Genomic DNA, 21,090 nt, shown 5'->3' with positions numbered 1-21,090 from the left:
CAGTTGCTGCATTATTCATTCAAAATATTAGAGAAATATAGTAGCTCAATGCGTAGAAGATCTTGATTAGGTTAAACCCGAAACCAAGCCATTCACACAGAACGCATATTCAGTGCATTTTTTATATGGACAAATATGACTGCTGCTCTAAATGTTTGATTTATATGAGTTAATTTAGACGTAATGTTTTTCTTTTTATAGACAGTTATTTATTTTGCGTTGGCAATTTAATGTGCTGCATTATTTTGCTCATTGCTCATCCCTGGTAAAACTGATCGTGTTTGAGAAACAAAAAACAGGAAAAACTAACAAAAACAGTATTTATATCAATTAAATAACATAAATTAGGGGTGTGCGATATTGCCAAAAAATTATATCTCGATAATTTTCTGGGATTTTATCGATAACGATAATTAGACAATATTTTGCTAGTGTGTGTTATTGTGCTGATATCTTATCTTTAATTGTGCTAACAGCTGACTCCAGAATTTTTTGATATTCTTCATATTCTGTTTGGTCAGTTCACAGCAGTGATAGAAAGTAATCATTTCCAACAAGTTTTATGGGCATTTTTACCTTTAAGCCATTTTTTCTAAAAGTGTGCACCATCTTTTGAGTCAAATTCTTGCATCTGGGCTGTTACCAAGCAAATGAAATCAGTATCAACAAAATGTATTTCTTGTACAATTTTAAAACTTTTTAAGGCCTTAAATTTGATGCAACTAAATGTAAGACTTTTTTAAGACCTGCAGAAACCCTGGTATAGTATGACACCCAAGTTCCTCATTTGCAGGATAGATGAAACCCAGAAACTCAGAGCTGCACCTTATGCTGAATGAACTGATCTGTATTGCTGGATCATAGCAATACAGGCACTATGCCTACATGTGTTCCTGACTCATTAAATCACTTTCTGTGTTAATTCTAGAATGTTATATGGGCAAACAAGTAGCCTAACATTTCAAGAATTGAAAAGAAAATATATATATATATACACACACACACACACACACACACACACACGTATGATTTGTGTGTTCGCACTTTGTCTGACTTTTTGTATGAAACCTCTGTCTGACTGGGCCTCAGAAAAAGAAAAAAAAACATGTAATTCATGCTTTTTTTCCCCATTCAAACAAGCAAGACGAATAACATGGAAAACAATATGCGAATGAATTGTTCACCCAAAAATGAAAATCATAAAACAGCATAAAACCTTATGCTGGATATGCTGGAACCTTGATCTGTTCTGGATCATAACCATACAGGCACTATGCCTATGCATATTCCGGTCTCAATAAATTAATTAGCAAGCACTTTCTTTGAGAATTCTAGAACATTATGTGAGAAAACTTAACGTTTCAAAATTGAAGTGCATTCAAGCCTTAACTTTTATTTGGGTAAAGATAATAAAAAGACTATGTTTGCGCTTGTCTGACTTTTTGTAGGAAACCTCTCTGCCACTGTGCCTCAGGAAAAAAAACCATGTAATTCATGCTCTCCTGGATTTTTTGCATTCAGACAAACAAGATGAATAACACGGAAAAGAAAATGTTTTCTTGCAGGAAGTAAAAAAGAAAATGCTCTCTTTACTCACCATTGTGCAATTTCAAACCTGTATGACTGACCAACTTTCTTCAGTAGAATAAAAATCTGTTTGGCATGTCTTTTACATGAGGCTTCAAAAAGCACACATAGCATCATAAAAGGCTAGAACTATATTAATCTTTTGAAGTCACTGGTAGCTTTGTGTGTGAAATGTAAATCATCAAACTTTTGTCACATTTATGAGAGGAGAGCAAATGTCTGATCTGTGAACAAATACTTTTTTGAGTCAAATCTTTTCAATTAATCTGTTGATCTACCGGTTTACAAAACATATAAGGGTTAGGCATGAGGGTAGGTAAATTATGAAAGAATTTTCTTATTTGGATGAACTATGTCTTTAAAATAATTCCTGATCTTCAGGGGCCAGTTGCATAAACACAGCCATTATGTTAAAATGTAGTTTTAAAAACTAGCAGTTTGACCAATTAGCAGTTAGCCAAGGGATAATCATTCATACTTTTTCATTCTCAAATTAAACCAATCTAAGCTTTTATGCAACAGACATCTGGGGGCTGTTTCCTAAAACAAGTTTACCAAATAAGCCAGGCTTATTTCAGTTAGTCTGACTTATTTCCACTTGATTTGGTTTCATAAAGCAAAATTGCCATACCTCAAGCTCAGTCACACAACTTATGCTGGGAAACTAACCTGGTCAGGCTAACTGTCAGGCTAAGCTGAGTTCCTCTAACACTGACCAATAGGAACACATTGATATTACACCGCTGACTCTCTCACATACAATTATTTGATGTTATCGGTCCAAAAATAAAAGTATACAGAAAATGCAACTTAAATAAATCAAATTAAAAAAAATATAGGCTACAACCGACTGTATTTAATGTATTGTGCCCAAGATTTAATGACTTTGTTTTAAGATATTTGAAAACATTTTAACATGCTGCTACATGCGCATTTCGTTGATCAGCCGTTTCTAGCCATGCAGCCTTTCTCTCTGGTTTTATGACAGCTGTACTTTATGGTTATTAGTAGAACATTAAAACATTACAACATAAAATTGCTCTTTAAAGCATCAAAATCACTAAATTAAAAATCTAAATAAATAATATAAAACAGACTATATTATATATGATATGAGGAATACACAAACTCATTTGAGCTAGTAATTTGGGCTGTATTAGCTAGCTTACATTTGATTTACAGTTACTGCTATCATAAAAATACACTTATATGTAGGATTAAAATTCTACATGCGTCACATTTAATGTTCAACAACAAATATTTTAGCAGAATGCATATTTTATTCAGAATTATTCTATTGCGTTCCATCTGTTTAGTGCATGCGCGCAGCAGCGCTCGTTCACTCACGTAAGCCTCACCCACTCCTGACAGCAAAATTAATATATTTGCATGACATTTACAGATGAAAAATATACCTGTGACTTGTCAGTTATGCACGGAGGAAAACACAATGTCTCAAATGCGTTAAACGGCACAAATATTTGCTGTTTGCCATGGTGGATCGGTTTGATCCATGATCGACATTAAGGGCTGCTTAAGAATAAGCGTGCACATCAAATTATCCTGACTCACTGAACCTGGATCGAATTAGTGAGATTGCGTGAACTTAAATTGTCGTTTATGAAACCGCTTTAGTCCCGATTGATTTGTTAGGTTATTTCAAGTCAGGTTTTGGACTTTAATCCCCACTTTTCTTAGCGTCTTTTATGAAACAGCCCCCTGGTCTTAAAACGGGAAACAACAGTTTCAGATGTTTGATATTCTAAGGGGCCGTTCACACAGAAGGCGTCTTTGCTTCTAAAAACGCAAGACGCAATGCTCAGGAATGATTTTTAAAAAAAGCACAGTGCAGAATGCCTCCTCTGCTATGCTGCCGAAAATAAAATAGTTGCCATGCCAACTTGCTACTGTAAACAAAATCTTGCAACACATGCCCCGCCTCTAGGGTCTTCTGATTGGTCCACTGCTTTGGAACTGACACTGATGAGCAGCACTGCTTGTAAAAGTTTGAATCCTTTTAACTTAACTAGGCATCTTTAAAACGTGGCACTCATGTGCGAGACGCTGCAAAAAAATGTGAGACTTGTCCAAGAGCAGATCTTCTTACACGTCCATCTAGCAAGTGTTTACATTAAAAAAAAAATGATGGAAAAGTAGTGCATTGGAATGGAAAAACCCATTCTGTGTGAATGGCCCCCAAGTCTTCTACTTCTACGTGATTTTAGTGAGCAGATCACAAAACATTTTAGACACCATTTACACCTGTATTAAGCACTGCCCAGTGCCCACTTAGGATCGGATCACCTGAGTCGGAACTTAAAGGGATAGTTTACCCAAAAATGAAAAGTCCGTCATCATTTACTCACCCTCAAGTTGTTCCGAACTTGTTTTGCTAAACACAGAAGATGATATTTTGAAGAATGTCACCATCTATGTCTCTCTGTTCTACATATCATATTTATTTGCTAAACTAAATCTACTAATAAAACTTAGATGTGCTGCCCAACTATCCATAAATAAGCCATGATATCCGAGCTGTCAGGGTCACACTGATCCATGTGTCCTTTCCCTTCTAAAGGGCAGCAAGTCACTTGCATGCAGAATGATTATAGTGTCTGCAGGCAGAGAAGGGCATGAAACAACTATAATATAAGAGAATACGCTCTAAAGCTGTTGGCCAAGAGACATACACTACCGTTCAAAAGTTCACGGTTGGTAAGATGTTCACACTTAGGTTGCACTTGTTTGTTCAAAAATGCAGTAGAAAGAGTAATATTGTGATATATTATTACAATTAACTTGTATTAACAAATAACTTTTTATTTTAATATATTTTAAAAAGTAATTTATTCCTTTGATGGCAAAGCTGATTTTCAGCTTCATTACTCCAATCTTTAGTGCCACATGATCCTTCAGAAATTATTCTAATATACTGATTTGGTGCTCAAGAAACACTTTTTCTTAATATTGAAAAAATGTATGTGGCTTATTATTTTTGTGGAAATCTTGATACTATTTTTTCAGGATTCTTCTATAAATATTAAGTTCAAAATAACAGCATTTACTTGAAAATGAAATCTTTTGTAACAGTATAAATGTCTCAACTGTCACTTTAGATCAATTTAATGCATCCTTGCTGAATAAAATATTAATCTTCCTTCAAAAAAAAAAATCTTACTGACCCCAAAATTTTGAATGGTACCATATATAATTCACTACTGTAAAATCATGTGGGCTACTTAAAGTTAAAGTGTGCAATTTCTTCACCACAAAACAAACTGCAAATCATTTTCAAGCAGCTTTCCCGAGTCTGCAATTGGTTGAAAAACAAATTAGTCAGAAAGGCGTTGAGATTTACCTGTATTATCATCATGGTTTGCCCAGGTGGGAATCTTGTCCAATGGCACATGGTTTCCCCGATAATCTTTGCGCCTATCCTCTAGACCAAGACTGAGTAAGCGCTCTGTGAAAAAGAAGAAACAATACTGTCATAGTATACAGACAGACAAGAGCATGTCTTGTGAAGCAAAGCTAATCAGTTTGAATCAGAGGGGTTCATAAAGGAACATCTGCGACTAGCTCTATGCATCATGTCAGAGTGGAAGTCTTTGGTGTGGTAATTGTGGCAGCCATGTAAGTGTGTGTGAGAAAGAAGTGACAAGCTAATGAGGGTACACTGTTCAGCATACAGCTGCAGGCCTGACATAGAACAGATCACACACACAGTCTGCTTCTATCTAATGTACATGGACAATATAATTCAATCATTTCCTAATATTTATGTGGCCAAAATTTGAGAACTTGCATTCAAAAAAAGGAATGTTTCATTGACTAGTTTAGACTAAAGTTTACACAGTTGGTTTCTCATTACAATCTATATCCTCCTTTCTCTTTTCATTCTCTACACAGCTTGACAACTTTCTTTCTTAGGTTTTAGTTTCACTTTTGTTTCTCCCATTAATGCGACCTTTGTTGGCACTAAATGACATAACACTCCTTGCAAAAGTTTCATGGAAGGGATGGTTAAAAAAAACCTTCCTATAATTCTGTATTTCGAAGAAAAAGCATTAAATTAAGTAAACTTTGAGAAAAGGTTATATTTTTGCTTCTTGTTTTTATCATAATCCAACCATTCTAGTTTAACATTGTATTTTCACTTGTCTACATTGAACAACATTGGTGCTGACTAAACATGAAAATAAAATCAGAAATACACAAAACAGAGAAATTAGTAACTCAAATGAAACATTTGGTATTTCTAGAAATCGGTCCAATAAAGTAAAGCGTAATGGGTTCACTAGTTATTATGTGGTAAAATAAGAAGTTAAAATAAAATAAAATGTAACAAGCTCTAAGAAGCTCCAAAAAGGTTTTTTTCTACTCCAGACAAAATAAAACGTACAATTCTTGATAGAAACCAGCTCCAAAGTGCCCCTGCCGACACTACTGATTTTTCATGCTGACTGCCCCTACATCTGCCTTTTCAACCATCTTTATTAATTTATTTTTTCCGTTTTTATCCTCCTGCACTCTCTATTGCTACACGAATGAAGATCTGTTTCACAAAGGCTGCTATATGAGTGCAATGTGTACTTGCAATTTTAAAATAGCACAAACGCCAACAAAGCGAGTCACCATCAGAAGATATTATAACGTAAGTATCTGATGTTTGCTCACTGCAATGCACTGTATTACTCTAGACAACAGCTCTCATCATATAAGTGCGTTTGAGTTACGATAGCAGACCATTAATGTGTATCGAGTAGCATCACTTCATAGAATGTGTCATAACCATACTTCACTGGAGGCCAAATTTTCAACAATCAATAACTGTGTTGTCGTGAGCTTCAGGTCACATTGAGTGATGATGTCAAGAACAGGTGGCAGTGCTTGTGCACTTCAAATTATTTAAAATAATCTTATTCTAATGAAAAAGTGTCTCTGTTGTAACACAAAATCATTAAGGTTCTCAGGTCAAAACAAGCTAAATTATGATTATATCAAACAGGCTTGGACAGTGCAGAACTTCCAAACACACTATCAAAGTTGCATTATACCATCCTGTTCCCTGAAAGCAAATTTCCAGGAAAGTTTAGCTCCAACTCTGATCAAACACACCTGATCCAAATCATTTTTGAGTAGTATGCTTACAGTTTTAGACAATAGGTCTAGAACTAAACTACTTATGAAGGTGGATATCCAGGACCAGGATCTAGCAAAAGTGCATGCATGCATGACATTAGTTTCATTAAATGTTTAATTAACAGAACTTTTAATTTGTAATTTAGCTGATGCATTTATACAAACTGACTTGCATGGAGTCAGACAGGGTTTGTCGTCTTGATCAAGGGTACAATGGTTATAGTTCATGGAAAGCACCACGTTGGGGGTTTTATGTTATCATACGGCGTTTCACTAAATGCGCCAATCAAACATGTACATGTTCCAATTCATTTATAAAAGATTAAACACTAATTAATGCATTTTTATTTGCATTTAAACAGATTTTAACGATGGACACATACGGGCCTTGATCACAGCATCATGCACTGATGCTCCACCTGCATCTGAAGGTGTGCATCTGTCCATGCTGTTGATTCAAGAGGCAGAGCGTCTATAAGACGACATTTCTCCCGCCACGTGCGTGCCGTGACCCCAGGTTCAAGCCGGTGGATGTCAAACCCGACTGACACTACAGTTATGAATCCTGTCTTTAAACGAAAGAGACACGGCGAGAGTCCAAAAGACCCTTACCTTTCTCCGCTCTCCACTCCTTTTTCTTTTTGCTCATGGTGCCGTGGTGTGAGGGCTTCTGGTAATTGGTTTTTGAGTTAAGCAACCCCAGGCTCACAGCGAAATGCGCGCTGAAACTCAAGAGAAAGTGAAAGAGCTCCTGTAGCGTGACGCCTCACCTGATAAACTGTCAAATTGTAGTTGGTGGGGAGACTGTGCGGTGATGCAACCTACCTTAACGCTAGCAGGGGTGGCTGCGTGGGAAATGGCGCGCGGCGATTGGTCGGCTCGTACGCGGAAGTTGGGTTGCGATTGGATGGTTTCATGCGGCAGTCCGATAAAACGCGCTAGGTTGAGCGTCAAAGCGTTGTAGGGTTGGTAGGGTAGCAACCGCGGGGAGCGAGTGAAAGAGCTTCGGCAGACTGGAGCGCCGTGCGTGGTAGCGGAATGCGGGGATGGAGCACATATTTGGTACAGCTGTTTAGTGATGTGCAACTTTATCGATACACTTTTGCCGCAGAATAGACTTTGCTTTGACAATCTCATCTGTATTGTATAAAGCGCTATGTATAAATAAAGGTGACTTGACAAAGGGTCAAATGTTCTTGCGTCTACAGAAGCATAAGGTAAAACATTCTTGTGGATCTAACTATATATTATTATTCAGCCATATTTACACTATGTAATGATGTAAAAAATAGATGTGGTGATATTGGTTATTTACTAAATCAGCCTTTTGTAGCAACAGGTTTGCTGTATATGTATACAAATGTCTATGAGGACGTGTTTCAAGATAGACTGTATGCAATGAGACACATTGAACTCTTTGCAAAAACGAGCTCCGTGACTTAATATATGTTGAATATATTACTTTAAGGTATGGATTAACTATAATATGCACAATTGGGCATTTAATCATTTTATACCTATTAATGAGTGATTAAAATATAAGCTGTGAGGATTTGCCTTGAGAAAATGTGGGCATGTTAAAATCTCATTTTGACGTTCTTAGCGTTATCACCTTGTTCAAAAAATACTTTCTTTCATATTGTCAGTACATATTTAATTAAGAAAAATACGTTTATTTGACGAAACATTATTTAAAAGTCTGTGAAGTCTAAAACTTCCCACAATTTAATGCATGACAGAATCTCTGCAGATTAGACTAGAGCACAGAATGCACGAAGGCCTCCATTATTGTGAGATTTCAATCAATCCGGCGATAACCTAATAACATTTATGCAGGAATGGCCAAGAGCCGAACAGGATTGGGCTGTATGAAAAAGCCAACCTGCAGAGGGCGTCATTCGCCGCTTTGCTTTAAATCCGAAGAGAGACTTTTTTTTTTAAAAGACAGGAAAAATTGCCTGGCTATTAAAATGTAATACATCTGTATATAAATAAATCTCATGCTAACCAAAGATTTCTTTATTTATTAAAAAAACCCGTGAAATAAAAATGCAAGAGGGACTCTTATTAGATTTCCCATGATTTCCGGTTCCCGTGTTTCCCATGATGCCCTGCCCGGTGGGCTAATTCAAACAGTAGAAAATGGAAGAGGGATCGAAGAGGACAGAGTTTGAGCGTGCAAACATGACTGTCATCAAACATAGCAAAACCAACCTTGTTTCTAACAACAGCTACAATAACACAATTATTCACACCGATCAGTGTATATCTCACGAAGAAGAATCAAAGGTTTCATCTGATGGAGAAAAGGAATGGAACATTTTGTGCCAGGTCGATGATCCTGAATCCTCCGCTAAAGTGGGAAATGTGTACCTGTTGGACAACATTGGTGAGATTGAGAGAGACAGGGAGCCTTTAAACCCATCAGAGGACAAAGAAAATAGAAACAGCCCCACACACGCAAGAACAGAACATAGAGGTGACGATCATGATGGTAAGTATTGGCAAATGGTTAGGTTTCCTATCTATACTTCTCAGTTGTTAAATAATAAGTTAATCACAAATGAGAAGTCTAAAGAATAACAAGAATACAAACTTGTCGTATGTATATATATATATATATATACAGTCACGATCGGGTGACAAATTGCATTTTAATGGTTTTGCTTTGCTTTTACTTTCTTTAAACAATTAAAAGTAAAACGTATAAGTAAAGTATATGCTAAATGTCGGCTTCAGGAAATTGATGTACTGAAAGTACATGATTTTAATCATCTTAAAGTTAAAGCAGCACTGTCACTTTTTCTGTGTTCAAAATTTGAAAAATGTATATAATGAGCGAGTACATCATGAATTCATCTTCCAAACCGCGTTTTTGTCTTATTCCGAATCACTACGGTACACTTATAATAAGTACTTATATTTGGACTATTGTAGCCTGGTCGGGTCGTCACCGCTGCGGAGTAACACATACCTGCGTGAATCGCCATAGACATAAACTTAGAGAAGTAGCTCCGGTTGGAATGTTCTTCCGCGGGATGTGTGCAGTTCTGTTTATTAACCGATAGAGCGACAAAAGTTACATAGCGCTGCTTTAATAAATGATGTGTTTTAAGCTGTTCGAGTCTCTCAATTATATATTTTAATGAAAATAATGCAATTTAAAACTTCACTTTACCTGTGGTGCTATATCTTTGTATAGTTTACTTTTACCTGCATTTCCATTCACTTACAAAATATATCTGGTTGAAATGGCACAAACTGATGATTGAAGCATGTATTGTAATGAGCGGTGAAACTAATTTTCTTTTTAGCAGGCAGATGTTAGCTTTTGAAACTTACAGTACAGATTAAAAAGTTTATTTTTATAGTTTGTATGCCCAAAGCATCAGGCAAAAAATATTATTGTACAGAACGTATTTATATAACATCTTTATATAACCGTAAATAAATTCTGATCTGGACGACAAAATAGTGTCACATCATTGTTCTCTTTGCTGTTTGCCACTTTAGTCTGTGCCTTGGAAAATCTCCGAAATGTTGATTCCATTGTTTTTATTTCAAGGTTGCCAGCAGATGGATGCTTTGGCCAGTTCTTCTGGCATTCAGAGGGATTGTGAATCTAGCGGAGTGTCTGCAAACCACGTTGATGATGAGGAAATATTCAGGAGAGCAAGAGAAGAAGGACGAGTGAATGTTGTCTTTCCCGGCCGTATCACCCAGGATGGTTGCTGTAGATTTGTTTGTGAGCTTCTGAAGTGTGTTCTTTACCAGCGGCAGCAGATGCCTATGACATATGACCAAATGGTGTTCCTCCAGAAACAGCAGCATAATGCCGCTCAGGTATTACAGAAGACTTCATTTGATTAGATATACCTTAATTCATAAATCAAATAAAGTTTGACTTAATTGTGCTACCTTTCTCACAGACAGAGGACACGATAATTCGACGGTCTGGAAAGACATCCGAGGGCTTGGATTGGCGTCGGTGTCGGCGTACTTTGCAGGAGCTTGATGAAGTGCTGGCCCACCTTGAGGCACTGTTCTCTCTTAGCCAAGTTCGTCGTGTGCTTTTCATGCTGGGTGGGTCTACCATTTTTCCTACCGAGCTGTATGAGGTGAACATGGAAGCGGTGGCTGTAGGGGCCGGGGAAAACAGCTTAAGGACCTCAACCTGTCTGAGACAGATTTTCCGCACGTTGTTTGTGGCTGACCTGTTGTCAGATGCCAAGTCTGTGCGCCTCATGACTACTACGGTCATGGCACTGGGTCACCGGGATTGTGGCGTGACTGGGTTTAAGCCCAAAATGGATTTTAAAGTTCCCACAAAAGTGAAAAGGCAAGTCATCTCTATAGCCAGTGATTTGTCTCTCACCGGGGAGTTACAAAAAAGTAAAAGAGATCTGGAGGACTATATATGGTTTCAAGCCCCCGTCACAGTGAAAGGTTTCTGTAAATGATAAGGGAATAAAGAGTAGCAGATTTCAGGGAATGCTGAAATACAATTCACTCCATTCTCAGGGATCACTGCTGTATGACTGACCAAAAAGTATATGGGCTATTGTTTTTTTATTATTATTTTTATTCAGGAATTGTGTGTGAATTTAAATTTTTTTTAAGACCTCAGATTATTTATGCCATGTTTTCATTGTCATCAGCTAATCCATATATTTTACATTATTCATTTTACAGAATACAGTGATGGTTTTCTAATGTTTAACAATCTTGGCTGCTACTCACTCCAAGACCATTTGTACCAATTTGTAAGTCAGTATGAATTAAAACCAACTGCTAGATGGCAGCTTCTGGAAACTGATGCATGTACATGATTTTAATTTACTTAAATAATGAATGATGTGTTTTAGGCTCTTTAAGTCTGTCAGTATATATTTTCATGAAAATAATGCATTTTAACTCTTCCATTTGGTGCTGTATCTTTGTACTGTTTGTTTTTATTTGCATTTCCATTCATTTACAAAAGAACATTCATCTTGAGGACAGGGTTCATTACATCTGGTTGAAATGGTGCAAACTGGTAATTGTAGCATGTACACTGTAAAGTTTCTTTTTAGCAGGCAGATGTTAGCTTTTCATTTTCAAAAATGTTTGATTTGAACAGCACAGGAGTTTTTATGCTCATCGTCACGCAAAAAAATTTACAAAATTATATTGTACAGAACTTCTTTATATTACTTAATTTGGTTCATTGAAAAAACACAACATTCCTAAATGTTGAACCTTGCATTTACAAATGAATTAACTTCAGATTGTTAAATGCACTAATGACACTAAACGTAAATGATCAGAGCAGTGCATTATTTTCTTCAGATACTGGAATAAAGCTGTTATTTGTGGCTTTTGCTCTCCACTTTCTTCACAAACTGAATGATGTCTTGAGCCATCAGCTGGGGTTCTTCAAAGGCAGCGAAGTGTCCCCCCCGGGGCATGTAGGTGAAAGAACGTACATCTGCAAACCGTGAGCCAGCCCAGGCCCTAGGGCAGTGGAGTAGCTCATCAGGAAAGGCAGCCAAGCCAGTGGGCACATACACGCTTGTCCTTTATGGGAAAGAAGAAAAAAAAAAATTCTTAGCCATACAGATCAGATCAGATCATTTTTTGAAAAGGCTGCGAAGAATTATATATGTGATGTATTTTTATGATGAAAAATCAGATCAGAGTTAAAGCAAACATTTAGATGAGATATGAGTATTTATGGAGCCCCTGAAGGGACATTGTGGTGGAAAAAATATGAGATGGGAGGGGGGAAAAAATTCAGAACTTTTGCATTTTTTGGCAAACCGTTTGTGAACATACGGAGCTGTTTGGACCACTGCAAGCTGTAAAGTAAGCAAGAGGTGTTTGTCCAAAATCAAGTTTTGCATGCTAATGCAAAGTTTCTTGGCGTAATGCTAAAGTTTTGTGAGAGAACGCAAGAGTTTTGAAAATAAATACCCGTATTGTATTCACCACCATGTCCCTTTAGGGGCTCCGTAAATCTTCACTTTGAGTCGCTACAAAGACTTTTTGAACTTACACTCTGTCCACCCTCGTCTTGAAATCTTTCTTCAGGTTCTCTTTGTAGAAGCGCATTGAGGGAATGATGGAACATGTGGTCCAGTAGATCATGACATTTGTAAGGAGGTCGTCTAGACTGAACTTTCTATGAGGGAACAATAAGTGACAAAACCGCTTCGTTAAAAATTTAACAACTTTTATATTTTTAGATATTGCTAGTTGCATCCAAGTTCATTAAAGGAACGATCTAAAATATGTAAAAGTTCAAAAGTATTGGGATCAGTAGGATTTTAAATAATATTTTATTCAGCAAGGATGCATTAAATGAATCAAAATGTATAATGTTATTTAAAAAATTTATTTCAAATTAATGCTTTTTCTTCTGAACTTTCTGTTCATCAAAGAACCCTAAAAAAAAGTATCACAGTTTTTCACAAAAATACTAAACAGCACAACTGTTTTTAATATTGATAATTAAATAAAATTCAATATATGAAATGTTTCTAGAGCACCAAATCAGCATATTCGAATGATTTCTGAAGGATCATGTGACACTGAAGACTGCAGTAATGGCTGCTGAAAGTTTAGCTTTGCCATCACAGGAATAAATTATATTTTAAAATAGACTCATAGAAAACATTTTAAATTTCACAATATTACCATTTTTACTTCATTTTTGATAAAGTAAATGGAGCCTTGGTAAGCATAAAATACTTCAAACATGAAAAGGGACATTTGTGGTCTAATGGTTAGAGAGTTGGACTTGTAACCCAAAGGTCATGGGTTCGAGTCTCAGTACAGGGAGTTGTAGGTGAGGGGAGTGAAGAAACAGCACTCCACTGTCCACAGCAATGACTTGCCCACTGCTCTGGTGTGTGTGTTCACTACTTACTGCTGTGTGTGTGTGCACTTGGATGGGTGTGTGTGTTCACTACTTACTGCTGTGTGTGTGTGCACTTGGGTGTGTGTGTTCACTACTTACTGCTGTGTGTGTGTGTGCACTTGGATGGGTTAGATGCAGAGCACAAATTTCAAGTATGTGTTACAGTCCTTGGTCACGTAAGTCACTCACTCATTTTCCTCAAACTTTGGAACAGTATTGTATATTTGCGCAAAACTGACTGCAACTGTATGGGATTAATCCTTCACCTTTCCAAACCTCCATCCTCCAAGTCTCTGTTTCCTAAATCTGTCCAGGAGGAGAATTTCTCCAAGATATAGGCAGCCAAGCCAACTGGAGAGTCATTCAGTCCACATCCTGCAGGGGTGACAAAAATGTGCAAATTATATTTTTAGATAAATTAAGTTCTCAGTTAGGGATTAATTCAACATGACCCAAAAGCATAATATGATGTGTGCCAAGCATTACCTGCTGTGTCTGGTTTAGTAGCTTGAATGTGTAAATAGCCAGATTCTCTCAGTATATCATATATATTCTTCTCCATGTAAGGATAGAGTCGTCTGACATCTTCCTTTGTGAAGCCCACCAGGAACGGCAGGTAGCGACCAATGACTAAGGAGAGGAGCTGTCCAAGGCTGTCTGTCCTAGCAATGACCATGTTCAGGTGCAGACCACGAACGCACCTTATTTTAAAAAGAGCAACAGACAGCACTTTAATTTACTACAAACGCTTTTATAAATGGCACCTCTGTATTTAAAAAACATATTACAGAAAAAAAGACAAACAATCTAGTGACAGAGACTCGTGTCATTAAAAAGACAGTTATTAGGATAGTAAGGGGTGTGAAACTCTTACTCTGGCTTCATCTGGGCCATGTTGTTTGTAATGAAGGCTCCCCAGTCTCCTCCTTGCACGTAAAACTCAGTGAATCCCAGTCTTTCCATCAGCTTATGGAAGATGCGGGCAGCCTCCAAAGTGTTGAATCCTTCATGTGAAATAATGGAAAGAACAGCAGGTCTAGTCTCCATTTGCCATCTATTTGCATATGTTTTGATCAGGGGTTGGCAACCTATGGCACGCGTGCCAACATTGTAATGCAGAGGGATAATCACTGGCATGCGACCAATAGGAAAAACTGCATACTGGTGTACATTTTGAGGTAATCATTCCTCATAGCAGCCTGTTAAGAGCTATAAATGCTATTAATGTGTGAGAATTAGCCTGCGTTGGTCTACAGATGTGTGTGGCTAACAGCACTCGTCAATGTCAAAATAATCGAGATGGCCAATCAAATCAAAGTAGGCGGGTTTACTGTTCACAGAAGAAGAGCACGAATGCCAGCGTGCCGAAAGGTGAATGCTACAACAGAAACTAACCCCTAACCCAACCCCTAATCCTAATCAATTAGAAAGGCCTTTATCCATGCCCCCTACCTTTTGGCACTCCCTAATTTTTCACCACACCCACTCCTCTAGCCTGCAGTTATCCTTACTTGGTTTAACCAAAGTCCCTTTAAGGAAAGTCATTTCACTCGGCTCTCTGGCATGCAAGTGCAGATCCTATCTCTTTGAATGGGGACACATCAAATTCTCCGAAACTGTTCACCAAGCTTACAATTCAAGAGCGGCAATATTGAGCGTTGCATTTTTCCCAGTTCAAAATTATACAAGTGACATGTCTTGGGTATTCTATAGTCTTTGGTTTAACATTGAAAGAGAGCGAGGTAAGATGGAAATTTATATTAGTCAACTGTTTTACAATAGAAATGTTAAATGACCGACAGCTATATCCAGTGATGCAAACTCCTCAACCTTCATGGCCATTTTGAGAGAGAGAGATTAAAGTTGCGTGTGTGAATTACCTGCATCTGCGTCTCTCTCTGCAAACATTGAAGCATAATTCCTTCAAAAACAGTGATTTTTACCCCTTCGTTGCAGAGAAATACAAATTAGCGATTCAGTATCGAAGCAGTTTTATTAATAAAAGTCGCGGGGCAGCATTGACAAGAAGTTTCTGAGCTCTTGAATGTTTCTATAGGCCTATGTGTGTGCCGTGCGATCCACATTCTCTGTGTGTGATTGGTGTGTGTGCAAGTGGAGCGTGTGTGTGCACTGAATGTTTTAATGCACAACTGGTTTTGTCACACACATACAGTGGTGTTCAGTAGGGTCACACTGTTGAGGTTGCCGACCCCTGGTTTAGGCTGTATATTATCTGTCTGCCATTGTGCCATTTGTTTGTGTGTGAAAAGTTATCCAGGTTTTTGTCTAGCAGAATCAGCCATAAGTTCCATAAATGTTGACAGACTTACCTTTTTTATGTGGTGCTTCAGAGTAGCCGTAGCCTGGAATAGAGGGACAGATGACCTCAAAGACCACATCTGAATCAGTTTTAGTGAGCAAGGGTATGATCTTGTAAAACTCATAGAAGGAACCAGGCCAGCCATGAACCATCATGAGAGGGAGAACTGTCTGTCCAGCCTTCTGGACAGGCCTCACGTGGATGAAATGCACATCTATTCCTGAGAAGCAATACAGATTTTCACTAAAAGGTTTTAAGAAACAAAAACTCTAGAACAGTTTGTAATATGCCCAAACGGATTTAGTGAATGCAAGATATGGGACTTAAAGGACAAAGTGAAAATTGCACGCTTTGTTACTACATGTTTTATCTATTGAGGCAAATGATCACCTTTAAAAGTGTTAGGTGCTTACTGCTTACCCTCAATTTTGGTTTTGAAGTGAGGATATTGGTTAATCACCTTCACCTGCTCTTCCCAGTCGAACTGGTGCCTCCAGTAAGACACCACCCGTCTAAGATAGTTAGAGTTGAATCCATAATTAAAGTGGCTATCCTCCAGTGGATCTGTGAAGCGTGTTTGGTCAATGCGTCTGTGTAGATCCTAAGGAAAACAGTGGGGTTAATGATGACGTTTAAATATATAGTGGTTGAGTGAGTGTATGATTAACACACACGAAAGTGGAAGAGAGTGATCTTGTGGGGATTTATGTGAAAACCTATTATTTGAAATGAAAATTGCTGATCGCTGCACCATTCTTTACATAAAAGACGCTGACTCGCATTACACACTGGAATAAAATATTATTACTCTTCAGGTTGTACACCCACCTCTGTCTCTTCCACCGAGGTCTTCACAACAAATCTATGAATGGTTTTGTCCTCAGTTGAAGGTTTCTCTCCAGCTCCCCACCAGCCATCCCCAATTGGTATTGTTTTGGGGCTTTGCCTCCATGCCAAGTAGCACAAAACTGCTCCAACCCCAGCAGAAGAGAGTACTAGGAGCTGTAGTTTAGACCGATCAAGGTTACCAAGGGTCTCTCTAAAAGTGAAGCAAGTTAGTTGACAAGAAATCAGTCAACCCCGACTGCCCAAAACCTTAAGAATGGCTTTTTTACTTACATAGGCTTTTTTATTTACTTACTAAGCAAATAAGCATGTTTTTTTTGCTTAAATAGGGCCACACTGGGAATAAGTTATTTTAATAACCTATTAAGTTATTTAATAGGTTATTTTAATAACCTAAGGTAAATTCTGATTGGTTGATTGGAATGTTGTTCCAGGATCAACAAGGATGTTGATCCTGGAACAACATTCCAATCAACCAGTCAGAATTGAGGGATACGTTTTCTAGAAATGTCAGTTTTAGGCTTACAATCAGGGTTAGATGCTTCTACACCCTTGTTATTCACCTATCATTTCCTTCTGATTTTAGGAATAAATTATGGGCATGGTTAGGTTTTTAGGGGTAGGGATTGGGTTAGGTCTCAATTTTTGGACAGTAATGTTGATTCAGGATCAACAAAAGATGCTGATCCAGGAACATGTCTTCATTGGCAAAATCACGGCCCTCTTCCCACCATGCACTGGGGCAATAATACTTAATATTGTTGCATTGTTTGACCACTTATCAGTTTTCTTCACATTGCCGTTGTTGAGTTTGTCATCATATTGCATGAGGTGTTGTCTTGTGATGTCAAGATGAGATTTTCTCACATAAAATGACAATTCAAGGTATTTCATGAATGTTGAGTCTTGATTCTACATGTCATTTAAAATAAGCGCATTGCTCTTTATGGCATGTACCTTTTTTATAGAAAACAGACACAATGCGCATGATACTGTCTGATTTAAAACTGTACAACTAAAGAAAATAATTTGCATTGACTTAACATTTTAGTTAAAATAATTAAGAGAATGAATGCTCAACAAAAAAAGCCATGCATGCACATTTACAAACTAGACAAACAAAGACGTCTGTGGTGAAGTTGCAGGAAACTGGTGAAATGTCCATGCAGTGACCTCGAAATGACTAGGCAAGTTGCACAGCAAAGGAAATGATTTAACCGCACCTTAAAAAGCAGGAGAGGCTTCACTAGCGTTACTAAACTCTACACATTCCGCGCTCCGCAGTTTTACTCACTTGACGCATTCAATTGCCTGCATAATAGAGTCCTCAAAGCCCATCGTACGTAAGCAGATGTGTCTTTTCCAGACAAAGCTGTGCTGAACTGTGCTTACAATTAATAGTGCTTATGTAATGTTCAAAGTGCAAATACGTTCAAGGGCCAAGGGGCGTGGTGGTATTTTTCCCCAAATTTACAAGCTACGCACAAAACCCCGCCCCTTGGGGGATTTCATTGGTCAATTCAGTCACGCTGTCAAGAAAACTTCAGAAAAATCATGGATTTCGAACGCGATTAACAGTAGCAGTATAACAGTCGTGTCGTTATCTATCATGATGTGTTATCAATGCTATCCTAAGGTTAAGGTTGTGGCTTAGGGTAGCGTTAAGGGTTAGTATTTGTTTCAGTGTTGTGTAGGCATGCAAATCTGTGATTGACATGACCAATGAAATCTTTCGAATCGGCTGCGGGGCGGGGTTTGCGCTTAGTGTCTGAGAGGAAAAGTCGTGCGATGCAGACTCTGCTCAATTTTTTTCTAGACTCCTGTTCTTCTTCATTGGTCTGTCACTAATTTGCAGTTCGTGTTATGCTTCCAGCAACATGTTCATAATGTTGCAGTTTTGTATTTTGTAAATAGGCCTATATATATATATATATATCAGTTTGTGAATCCACAAATGACTCTCTTTGACCATAGTTACTGTCATTTCCAAATCAGTGGGTGAGATGATAATACATTATTACATTCATCATAAGTTTGCAGTTAAACTCTTTTGGACAGTGTGTCTCCAGAAGCAGGGTTGAAGCCATACAGTCTACGGTTGATGCCCCTGCATGGGGCTCCAGGAGCAAGTTCAGGGAACTTTTTAACAATCGACTAAATTGAGGCAAATTTTGGCTATTTAATCTTTGAGACTATGCTAATGCCCTGCAGCCAGCTGCAACAAAGCCCTTCAAAATACTCAGTGTTTATACCTGTACAATTACAGCTACAGTGAGCAGTTTATTTACTTCAGGGGTTTGTTGCAACCCTGTTTACAGTGGTTTTAAATAATGATGTAAATATCTGCCTGCATGGTTTCTAGACTATTGTTGTAAAATAATCATAGAAAATCCAAGGAAGGAAACTGAAAGGACACTCCCTTTTCCTTACCTTTTGCAAATAACAGTGATCAGTTTAGAGGTAAGAATTAATAACTAGGCTACTTCACACAGTGCATTTATTAAATATACTGATCATAAAGAGCTGAGACAAAAGATTTAACAGCTGTGACTTAAAAATAAGGAAAAGCGATCGTTCATAAAGGAGATAACAGCATTAGCAGTGCCACAATATACATTTTTAAGAATTATAACATAGTACAAAGCTAGAGAAACTGTACAGGACCGTTTGGAATGGTAATATGAAATGCTTTTTAAAAAACCCCAGGCCACTGATTTATGGTAATCATCACTGTGACTTTGCATGAGATTAAACCCTGTTTACTCAATGAGTTAAAATAACTTGCAAAGGCCTGTTTCTGTATGAATTAGCAATTTCTGGAAGAATTGCAGTGAATGAAACCATTTTCTGAGCTTTCTCTTAAAAAGCAACATGGGAGAAAAAAGGTTTTTTTTAGTGTTTTTTTAACACTAAAAAAATGTTAGGAAGTCGCATTTTTTACAGAATTTTTTTTTCAAAGATTTTTGGATTTTGTTTTACAAGGAAAACCACAGGCATTCAGTCTGTGCTACCCCTGCTTTTGAGATTACAATAGCAGGGACAGATTTATAAAACCATAAGCCATAAAGACCTGCATGTCCTATCCAAGCTGCTTATACAAATGGGGTCAACAGAAAATAATTTCTCAATAGAAAAATAAAGAAAGAGACATTATAAAAATTCAGACACAGTGGCTGAACCAGACTGGTAATTCAAATTCTCATGTGTTTTCAAAAATATGACAATGTATACAACCAACATCAACAAATCAGTACAATAAACATCAGGTAGGTGGAGCAGATATCTAAATAAATCAAAAACAAACAAAACAAACCAAAAACAAGTAATTCCAGTTCTTTTAACATTCATTAACTTAATTGCATTATTTTTCTTCAAAAATCTCAACCAACTAAAAACAACTGTATAACAAAACAGGCTTCTAGCTTTATGAATACAATTTCGATTTATTACACATGAAAACCCCAAATTACATTCTGATATTTCAACAATCATTTCAATCCACTCCACAACATCCTTCATAAAAAAGTAGCGTATAAGGCTAAAATTATGTCAGTTACTTGCTATGAGTAAAGAGGAAGACTAAAAAGAATATTCCAATACAGTGCACAAGGGGCTGTAATTAAAGGGGTCATATGATGCGATTTCAAGTTTCCCTTTCTCTTTGGAGTGTTACAAGCTGATTGTGCATAGATAAGATCCCTGAAGTTGCAAAGACTAAAGTCTCAAAACCAAAGAGATATTCTTTATCAAAGTTAGGACTCTGCCACGCCACCTTAAAACGGCTGGTTCTAACATGCCCCCACATATCTACCTCACTATGTGGAAATATTTGCATAATGCCGCCCAAATGTTCACGCAAAGAAAGAAGGTGTGGCTTCAGTAACCGCAGTTAGTGTTGAAGCAGCATGTCAGGGAGACGCTGTGTGTTTCTAGGTGAAAGCAAAAGCACTTTATTTGGCCTTCCGAAAGTAGATGCATTTAGGAATCTTTCAGATTACTTACAACAGAACAGCAATGCATTTTATGGACGACCGTTTCGTGAACCTAGGAGAGGAGGTCATTCTGACTTTGCTATGACAATCTGGCGCTTCTGAATCAGCTACTGTTTTGTTATTAGTTTAAGTATTTGCTATTGACTGTTCAAATGCAGAGTTTTGCTCATGTGTGTGTGTGTGTGTGTGTGTGTGTGCGCGCGAGAGAGGTGTGTGTGTGTGCGTGCGTGCGCGCGCGCGAGCGAGCAAGAGAGAGAGCGAGCGAGACACATCACAGTGGAGTCAGCTGTCTTAACCGTGGCTTG

General features: G+C 37.7%; 3 protein-coding genes across 3 annotated transcripts in view; 1 reads left to right on the top strand and 2 right to left on the bottom strand.

The window, feature by feature from the left end:
• LOC107585524 (O-acetyl-ADP-ribose deacetylase MACROD2-like) overlaps positions 1-7,543 on the bottom strand; it is a 570,464-nt gene extending 562,921 nt beyond the window's left edge. The window contains exons 1-2 of the mRNA XM_016272570.1: positions 7,342-7,543; positions 4,946-5,050 (exon numbers count right to left, since the gene is read on the bottom strand). Of these exons, the coding sequence (XP_016128056.1) occupies positions 4,946-5,050; positions 7,342-7,378 (142 nt within the window). The 5' untranslated portion in view covers positions 7,379-7,543. The remainder of the gene's footprint in view (positions 1-4,945; positions 5,051-7,341) is intronic.
• Positions 7,544-8,796: 1,253 nt separating this feature from the next.
• On the top strand, positions 8,797-11,649 carry LOC107585506 (MAD2L1-binding protein-like). Its single transcript, XM_016272548.1, has 3 exons — positions 8,797-9,223; positions 10,295-10,572; positions 10,659-11,649. The coding sequence occupies exons 1-3, from the start codon at positions 8,872-8,874 to the stop codon at positions 11,187-11,189; spliced, it is 1,161 nt and encodes a 386-aa protein (XP_016128034.1). The 5' UTR covers positions 8,797-8,871; the 3' UTR covers positions 11,190-11,649.
• Positions 11,305-18,263, bottom strand: LOC107585505 (epoxide hydrolase 1-like). Its single transcript, XM_016272547.1, has 9 exons — positions 18,088-18,263; positions 16,776-16,986; positions 16,368-16,548; positions 15,958-16,167; positions 14,502-14,631; positions 14,114-14,328; positions 13,894-14,002; positions 12,764-12,889; positions 11,305-12,285 (listed from the first exon to the last, which is right to left on the bottom strand). Exons 1-9 carry the CDS (start codon positions 18,129-18,131, stop codon positions 12,075-12,077), a joined length of 1,437 nt encoding a protein of 478 aa, XP_016128033.1. The 5' UTR covers positions 18,132-18,263; the 3' UTR covers positions 11,305-12,074.
• Positions 18,264-21,090: the final 2,827 nt, after the last annotated feature.

Source organism: Sinocyclocheilus grahami, unplaced genomic scaffold (assembly GCF_001515645.1).
Source record: "Sinocyclocheilus grahami isolate Dianchi unplaced genomic scaffold, SAMN03320097.WGS_v1.1 scaffold71.1, whole genome shotgun sequence".
NCBI lineage: Eukaryota > Metazoa > Chordata > Actinopteri > Cypriniformes > Cyprinidae > Sinocyclocheilus > Sinocyclocheilus grahami.
Note: the sequence above shows the minus strand (reverse complement) of the source record. Positions and strands in the feature narration are given on the sequence as shown.

Excerpts from the sequence above, each read along its gene's own strand:
- LOC107585506 (XM_016272548.1), top strand. The coding sequence starts at position 8,872 with ATGGAAGAGGGATCGAAGAGGACAGAGTTTGAGCGTGCAAACATGACT. Across the intron at positions 9,224-10,294 it reads TAGAGGTGACGATCATGATG|GTTGCCAGCAGATGGATGCT; the intron begins GTAAGTATTGGC and ends TTTTATTTCAAG. Across the intron at positions 10,573-10,658 it reads AGCAGCATAATGCCGCTCAG|ACAGAGGACACGATAATTCG; the intron begins GTATTACAGAAG and ends CCTTTCTCACAG.
- LOC107585505 (XM_016272547.1), bottom strand. The coding sequence starts at position 18,131 with ATGGGCTTTGAGGACTCTATTATGCAGGCAATTGAATGCGTCAA. Across the intron at positions 16,987-18,087 it reads CAGGCAATTGAATGCGTCAA|AGAGACCCTTGGTAACCTTG; the intron begins GTGAGTAAAACT and ends CTTCACTTTTAG. Across the intron at positions 16,549-16,775 it reads CCTCGGTGGAAGAGACAGAG|GATCTACACAGACGCATTGA; the intron begins GTGGGTGTACAA and ends TGTTTTCCTTAG.